The sequence below is a fragment of the Phyllostomus hastatus genome, unplaced genomic scaffold (assembly GCF_019186645.2).
Source record: "Phyllostomus hastatus isolate PE091 unplaced genomic scaffold, TTU_PhHast_1.1 phas_scaffold_1674, whole genome shotgun sequence".
Classification (NCBI taxonomy): domain Eukaryota; kingdom Metazoa; phylum Chordata; class Mammalia; order Chiroptera; family Phyllostomidae; genus Phyllostomus; species Phyllostomus hastatus.
In genome coordinates this window covers 4657952-4666849 of record NW_025334011.1, presented here as the reverse complement: position 1 = coordinate 4666849, position 8898 = coordinate 4657952, and the positions used below count along the sequence as shown (strand labels likewise).

Sequence of the window (8898 nt, the reverse complement as noted above, 5' to 3'; positions counted from 1 at the left end):
GGTGTCTGTCCCTCTGAACCCCCTCTTACTGTAGGGAGAGTTGTTGATCTAGCTGGTAAGAATTGTTATTCACTGAGCCACGTTCCCTGAGGAATAAATCACTACTCACACACACTGTGGTCACTCTAACCTTTCATTTTTTGTGTTCTGATATTGTTAGGTTCCTAATTTCACAAGATAAATACCCCCCCCGATAGAGCCCAGTTGGCCTCCCAAGTTTTGACCCCACTGGTGACTTACTGCACATGGAAGGCAGACCTGTGGTCTTGTTCATATAGCTGGTTAGCAGGACTGATCTCTGCTACAAATGTGGTCCCAGCAAGTGATAACCAGGTTCTAGGTTTGGGTGAGTAGGAAGGGACAAGACCCACTTCAGCCTCAGCATGAAGTTGTTTTCTCCAGCACAACTTACTGAAGTTCTGTGTTTACTCTTCAACTGGCTAATGGTTCTTGTGGATAGTCCACTCAAATAAAGAGAAGTAAATGGTGGAATGAAAGCACCCTGAACCCCTAATACTTAGATGTAGATTTTCTGTAGCTTTGAAAGTGACCTTAAATCCTTTTTAAAACATTGGCGAAGTGTAAACAACTGTCAGTTTACCAAAGTCCCAGGGATATATCAGTCTCTATTCAACCACCACATTACAGTACCTTGGGGAAAATGGTACTATACTGTATAACCTCATTTTCCATTGCTTACTTAGCCTATGTGTACTCTACCTTCCTGGATTAACATGAAATTCGAGTTAGAAATTAAGTGTGTCAAACACTTGATAAACTTGTGTTTACAAAAATATAAAGTGTTCATATATTGTGAGATAACTATTTGAAGTCAAAGTCTATTCCTTCAAAGATGAGCAGAACAACTTTAAAATTCTAATTCAGTCTTGCAACAGCATGGTATACCTAGAGGGTATTATGTCAAGTGAAATAAGTCAGACAGAAAGATATACCATGTGATTTCACTTATATGTGGAATCTGAAGAACAAAATAAAAACAGACTTATAGCTACAGAGAACAGACTACTGATTACCAGAGGAGAGGGGGTTTGGGGGAGTGGGTAGAAAAGGTGATAGGATTAAGAAGTAACTAGTTGGTGGGTACAGAATAGTCACAGGGATGTAAATTACAGCATAGAGAATATAGTCAATAATTTATTAACCAGGGGGGTACTTGAAACATGAGAGGGGCCACAAGTATACAAGTGTTTAACCATTATGCTGTACAGTTGTACACCGGAAACTAATATACAGAATAATATTGAATGTACTTGTAAACTGTAATTGAAAAAAAAATCCCCTCAAAAATTGCAATTCAGGAATTCAATTCATGTTAACTACTAACACTGGATATTTTAGTGTTGGTATTCTACTGAAACATCTAATAATCTTAAAGTCTTTTATTGAATTCAATCAGAAATAGAGTTTTTGCAGTTGTAAGATTAATACACAAATAAGTGAAAATGATTCTGTAACATAACTGGATAGACTTTCTGAATTTTCAAAGTAAATAACATACACAGTTCTCATTTTATCAACTGACTTTAGCCAACAAGTGAAAAATATAACAGTTCTTTTGATTATTTCCTGTGGGATCCATGTAATGTACTTCAACTGTCAAGGTATCAGACTACAGAGCAACGAAGAGATTTATAGTAGAAGCACTGATTAAAATAACAAATGTCTCAAACAGTGGAAGGAGCATTTTGCCAGAGGATGCAGAGGGATGAGTTTTGGGACTAGGAACTGGAACTGCAGCCGGAGCTGGAGCTGGAGCTGGAGCTGTTAATGAGAACACATAGTCATTGACATGTGTCGTTTTTAACATCAAGTTCATCTACCTATATACCATATACACTGACTATGTAAACATTCAAGTTGAGTTAGAACTTACCTGAAATACTTCTAACCAGGAACAATTTTCAAATAAACATCACTCATTATGGATCTCGGCCATATTTTCATATACAGGATGGAGCAAAAGTGGGTTTACAGTTGTACATATGGAAAACAATACAGTAATTAGCAATATAAGAATAAACTGTTGTGTACTCAGCTGTAAACCTACTTCTGCCCCATCCTGTATATCATTAGAGCGTGCTGATCCAGGTTTTTATCTAGGGTTCCACAGGCTTTTTAATACCCATGTAGACAAGATAGTTTTTTTGTTCTTCAAGTTCTCTAAAATTCTAGGCAATTTTCTATTTTCATGTTTTGCATATATATATGCAAGCTAGGGTAAATTTTGTATCTGTTCTATTTTAAGTAAAGTATATTTCATATACGTATACTCACAGCTAACTATACAAGTGAATATAGCTGCATTTTTAAACACTTAAACCCTGCAAGCTTATTAAAAGTTTTAATTTTTTCAAGTTCCAGCCAAGAAGAAGGTATAGGTAGATATACTTCACAACCAAAAAAAGGATAACCAAGTTAAAAACAAAAACTAGAACTGCCAGAAAATTGAACTGTATGGAAGTCCAACAACCAAGGAGTTAAAGAAGAAACATTCATTCAGACCAACAGGAGGAGGGCAGATTGGCACCCAAGCAGAGAGAACATGCTTTGAAGTGGCGGCTGGCGGACTGGGTAGTCCCACAATCACATGCGGATAAAAGCTGGGAGGAATAAGTGGGAAGCGAGATAGACCACACAACCCAGAGTTCCAGCGCCAGGTAAATGAAGTCTCAGAAACCCTGGTGGTGGTAACCTGTGGGAGTTGCGACAGCAGAAGAAACTGCCAGCCCCACAGGAGAGTCCATTGGAGCAGCCAATGGGATCCTAGACCATACATGAGCCCACCCATGCAGGAACCAGCACCAGGGCAGCACCTGGAAGGGTGCCAATCATTTGTGGGAAATGGGGAAAGTGAAAGTGGGTAAGAGCCGAGCAAGTGGCATTGTTCCCTCTCTGACACCTCATAACCTTTGGCTGTAACAACCTGTAGTGGTTGCAGTGGTGGAAGAAACTGCTGGTCTCTCAGGAAAGTCCACTTGAGGGGTCCCCGGGGTCCTAGAACATACATAAGCCCACCCACTCGGGGAATCAGCACCAGGACATCAACTGGAAGGGCACCAGTTACTTGCAGGAAGTGGGAGAAGTGACTGAAAGCAGGACAAGTGCTGAGCAAGGGGCATTTTTCCCTCTCTGACACACCCCCACCTCACATACAGTGCCACAATGCAATGAAGTGGGTTGCCCTGCTATGGCAAATACCTAAGGCTCTGCCCCTTACAGTGTAAGAGGTATACCAAAGCAAAGAAATATGGCCCAAATGAAAAAAAAAAAGATCAAAACCCTAGACAAAGAACTAAGTGATGAGGAGATAGCCAACCTATCAGATGCAGAGTTCAAAACACTAGTAACTAGGGTGGCTCACAGAAATGACTGAGTATATACACAATAAAAGGAGCAGTGAAGGCTATGCAAAGTGAAATAAAAAATATCCAGGGAACCAACAGGAAGGGAAGGAAATGGACTCAAATAAATGATTTGGAACAAAAGGAAGGCATAAACATTCAACCAGAACAGAATGAAGAAACAAGAATTTTTAAAAAATGAGAAGCTTAGGAACCTCTGGGACAACTTTAAACATTCAGCATCTGAATTATAGTGGTGCCAGTAGGAGAAGAGGAAGATCAAGAAATTGAAACTTACTAGGAAAAAATAATGAAAGATGATTTCCCCAATCTACAAAGGAAATAGATATACAAGTCTTAGAAGCTCAGAGAGTCCCAAAGAAGTTGGACCTGAAGAGGACTACACCAAGACACATCATAATTAAAATCCCAAAGGTTAAAGATAAGGAGAGAATCTTAAAAGCAGCAAGAGAAAAGCGGAGTTACCTACAAAGGTGTTCCCATAAGACCCAGCTGATTTCTCAAACTTTACAAACAAGAAGGGGCTGGAAAGAAGTATTCAAAGTCATGAAAAGCAAGGACCTACATCCAAGATTACTCTATCCAGCAAAGCTACCATTTAGAATGGAAGGGCAACGTGCTTCCCAGACAAGGTCAAATTAAAGGAATTCATCATCACCAAGCCATTATTACATGAAATGTTAAAGGGACTTATCTAAGAGAACGATCAAAACTTTGAACAGTAAAATGACAACAAACTCACAACTATCAAAACTGAACCTAAAAATAAAAAATAGAAACAAAGTAAGCAAACAACTAGAACAGGAACAGAATCACAGAAATGTAGATCACATGGAGGGTTATCAGCTAGGTGGGGGAGGGAGGAGGAGGGAGGAGAATGAGGGAAAAGGTACAAGGAATAAGAAGCATAATTGGTAAATACAAAATAAAGGGAGGTTAAGAATAGTATAGGAAATGGAGAAGCCAAAGCACTTATGTGTATGACCCATGGACATGAACTGAGGGAGAAGAATGCTAGAGGGAATGAGAGTACTGTGCAGAGGAGGATAAAGGGGAGAAAACAATGGGACAACTCTAATAGCATATTCAATAAAATATACTTAAAAAAAAATTTTAGGGTGATTTGTGACATGGGTGGGGTGGAAGTAGAGGACTAGTTTAGCACCATGAAAAATCAACCGGCTTCCACACAAATTTCAAATGCACTGCAAGACATAAACATAAAAACCTATTTATAATGTGCAATCTAGAACTTAAATCAGTTTTATATATATACAAAATATTTTTGGATAGTTCTAATAAACATTAGTACTATCTGGTACCCACTGTATTCACTCCCATTTTCTTATACTCACATAGAGTAGCTTCCAGTCTTAAGTCTTTGCATAAGTAAATGCAATCACTGTCTACTACATTGTCTTCTAGTATAATCTAGACATTTATATATTAGAATGTATGTAATTTTGTTATAATTAGGATATTATATTTTTTTAAGGGTACAGGAAGTCTCCTTATCTAAGAATCTTATTTCAGGATAGTATACAGGCTTTATAAAATAATTGCTGTAAACATAATCTCTACACACAGTAGAAGAAAACTATGCAGGAACAGTCAAGTTGCCCCCACCATATACATACATACAAACATTTGGATATGATATTATATTCTGTTAGGATGCCTTAAATACTTGCACCTTTGTTCCTTTAAGAAAAAATAAATTTCTCACTTTTTCTGTATTGCAGATCAAGCACTTATCAGCTAAAAGAAAATGAGATATTTCTTACTCAGACTGTTGATATCTTCTTGACTTTTATATTCTAGAATATAAATAGATTTTGAGTTAGTTGCATTATACACCTATTTATCCAGAAGAGAAAAATATTAGATGATTAAACAAACTTGGTTATTTCTGGGAGTGGGCCTGAGGGTAGGGTATTAGGTTTAGAGGTATGTGTTAGGTTGGGGGAAGGGCTTAATTGTTACTCAATTGCACTCCTTGGATTTTTGTTTTTAATTTTCTTTAATCCTCACCTGAGGACGTGCTTATTGATTTTAGAGAGAGAGAGAAAAGGAGGTGGGAAACACACAGAGAGAGAAACATCAATCAGTTGCTCCTGTATGTGCCCCTACCAGGGAGCAAGCCCACAACGTAGGTATGTGCCCTGACCATGTGCCCTGACCAGGGATCGAACTTGCAATCATTTGGTGTACTGGATGACACTCCAACCAACTGAGCTACCCAGCCAGGGCTTCACTCTTTGGATTTATTTTTTTATAATGTATATTTCCATTAAAAGAATGATTAAAATTTTGATTACAAAAAAGTGTTCTTTTTACATGTTGAATTTAGATTCCCAAATACAATATTAATACTTACCATTTATTGAGTGCTTACTATGTGCCACTCATTATGCAAATGTTTTATGCACATTGTAACCTTTATTTCTTACAGACCTAGAAGGTAGGTATAGTTACCCATATTATACAGATGCTCCTCAAAACTCACATAAAGATCAGAGGTGATCAGTGATAGCAATGTCTGATTTCAAGGCCTCTGTTCCCATTTACTATGCTATACTACCTCCAAGTGTGTGCCTAGCATTGAAATATTAATATTTCCATATTTTGATGGCTTTGAAGCCAAATGCCAATTCTAGTAGCACAGGATAGATGAATATTTTTTTAACTAAATCTGGGTGAAAAGCAAATATGTGACAAAGAGTGAACAAAACTTGAAAAATTTGAGTCCTGGCTGTCTCTTTCTAGCCTTTTACAGGTTCCTTAACCTTCCCATGTTCCGTGTCCTCATTGCCAAAATGGCAAAAAGCAGTTATTTATCTTGTATTAAATGAGATTTAGTTAATGGTTTTGAGGGAAAAAAAAAAAAAAAGAAAAGAAAAAGAGCATGCACTACACACAACTTTCCAGGAGAGGGCACAATACAAAATAGTCCTCACAAAACCTATTTGTTGGAGGACCAGGACAGCTAGTGAGAAGCATGGAATGGCTAGTCCCATGCTGTGCAGTTCTCATATGCGCCTCTTTGATGATGCTATTTCTGTGACTGCAGATTCCCTCACAGTAGCCAGCTCAGCCTGGGAAGCCTCCTGCCCTGTTCTGAAATAGGCGCAGCTGGAAGCCAACTGTTCCAGTTTAGGCCAAGCATCTTTTCCTCTGCTTGGCCCAGACAGCCATGATAGCAGCTCACATGGAAAGCTCTCAACATTCCCCCCTGCCGGCTTGCAGACTGGGATGTCAAAAACTTTGCAGCCCAGGTGTCCTCCCCAGACTCCTTAAGACTGAGCTGACTGGTTACGGTAAAGGACTCAGAACCCCATGCCTCCACCCCAGATAAAAAATTTATCACCAGGTTTTTCATCCAGTTGTACCACTTTTATTCCTAAATGAGAAAAGATTTTCAGATGATAATAAAGACAGCTACCACTTACTACTATTTTAAACTATTCTTCATTTGTCAGAACTTTATCTCATTAGGACTTTAACATTCCTGAGAGACAGAAGTTTTTGTCATTGTACAGATGTCGGAGAAGAGGTGCAGAAAAGTGAAATAACTTATAAAAAGTTACCCAGAAGAGATTTCTGGTCAAGGTGGTGGCATAGGTTAAATGTGGTACTCAAAATTCTCCCACAACCACATCAGAATTGCAGCTAAACTACAGAATAACCATCATTCATAACCACCTGAAATCTAGCTGCCTAGAAGTCCCACAACTAGAGATTTAAAGAAGGCACATCAAGACTGGTAGAAAGGGCAGAGACATGGAATGGGCTGGTACCACACCCGCGTGTGGCAGTTTAAAATCGGGAGGGATATCTTGGCTGCTCATGTCCCTCCATAAGGAGCAAAGGATCCCAACCTTACTCCTGGCCTCCCAGGCCAGGGTTTCAGAGCCAGGAAGAGAGGTCACCGTAAGGTCAATCTGTAAAAACCAGCAGAATTATGGCTGAGTGAGAAGGAGGGCTTCTGGAGTCTCAGGTGTTCCTCTTAAAGGGCCCATGCCCTTTAAGGTACTTACTCTGACTCACTCCCTCTGAGCCTCACTGCTGGAGCAGCAGTTTGAAAGGAACCAGGGACATAGGGGAAGGACCTGAATTGTCTGGCATCAAGGTAAAAGCTGGGGAGGGAGCTTTCTGTAAGAGAGTAGTGCTGGTAGACGCCATTGTTCCTCTTCTGAGACCATCTACCCTACAGAGCCAATAGGCAGGCACCATATCTAAGTCTCCATCAACCTGGCTATCACTGTCCACCCTACCCTGGTGATTTCCTGAGACCCTACCCCACCCCACCCCACCCAAGCCATTTTCACTGGCTTTTCCATACAACTGGCCTCTCTTGTCTCATGCTTTGAGCTTTTCTAAAACCTCTCAAACAAGCAGCAGCTGCCTCTCCATACCCCTTACCTCTTTCTAAGTAGCCCCAGGCCCAGCAGTAGCAGCAGCTGACCTTGGTTCACAGCATGGCCTCCCCTGGCACCTCCAAGCGCAGCACAATTAGCAGCCATCTACAGATCACTTGGTAGCTCATGTTGCGTAGCCCAGGCCAGGGCACAGGTGGTGGCTGACCTTGCAACTTTTGGGAGGCCCCAGAACCAGTGCACCCAATGGACAGCTCCAGACCATGCCAGATTACAACCCTACTACCTCCATGAGTGACACACTCAAGTGGTGGACTTGGTAAACACCAGAGCCCCACTGAACTAAGTCCTAATCTGTAGGGTTGACTCCTGCACAGCAGCTCCTCCACTGTAGTTACAGCCTGTCCTTGGAGCTGGATTGGCCTGCAGGTCAATCCCTCCCAACAGCAATCAAGGCTCAACTACAACAGGACAGTGGCACACCTACAGCACCCAGCTTGGGACACTGGGGAGGCTGTACCACAGGCCCTATGGGATACCTACTAAACAGGCCTACTCTACTAAGTCTGGGAAACATAGCAGCTCTACCTAATACATAGAAAGAAGCATAGAGAAGCAGTCAAAATGCTAAGACAAAGAAACAGGTCCCAAATGAAAGAGGAGAAACCTCCAGAAAAACAAAATGTAGGCAAACATACTACCAGATACAGAGTTCAAAACAATGGTAATAAGGATGCTCAAGGAACTTAGAACTTCAACAACATGAAAAAGAACATAGAAACAGTAAAAAAGGACCAGTTGGAAATAAAAGATACACTAACTGAAATGAAGAATAATTACAGGGAATCAACAGTAGAGTAGGTGATGACAAGAATCGAATCAGCTATTTGGAATTTAAGGAAGCAAAAAGCACCCAATTAGAACAGCAAAAAGAAAAAAAAAAAAGAATCCCCCAAAATGAGGACAGTGTAAGGAGCCTCTGGAACAACTTAAGTGTACCAACATTCACATCATGGTGGGGTCAGAAGGAGAAGAGAGAGAACAAGAAATTGAAAACCTATTTGAAAAAATAATGACAGAAAACTTTCTTACCTTGGTGAAGGAAATACACATATAAGTCTGAGAAGCACAGAGTCCCA

At 40.2% G+C, this 8898-nt stretch overlaps 1 protein-coding gene across 6 annotated transcripts in view; it reads right to left on the bottom strand.

Moving 5' to 3' along the window:
* Positions 1-1385: 1385 nt before the first annotated feature.
* The window catches only part of ART3 (ADP-ribosyltransferase 3 (inactive)), a 32237-nt gene continuing 24724 nt past the window's right edge, over positions 1386-8898 (bottom strand). For 4 of the 6 annotated variants that reach the window (XM_045858233.1, XM_045858235.1, XM_045858234.1 and 1 more), the window contains 2 exons: positions 5168-5200; positions 1386-1782 (listed from right to left, as the gene is read on the bottom strand). In XM_045858233.1, coding sequence (XP_045714189.1) covers positions 1631-1782; positions 5168-5200 — 185 coding nt within the window. In that variant the 3' untranslated portion in view covers positions 1386-1630. The remainder of the gene's footprint in view (positions 1783-5167; positions 5201-8898) is intronic. The other 2 variants (XM_045858237.1, XM_045858238.1) reach the window with 1 other exon arrangement.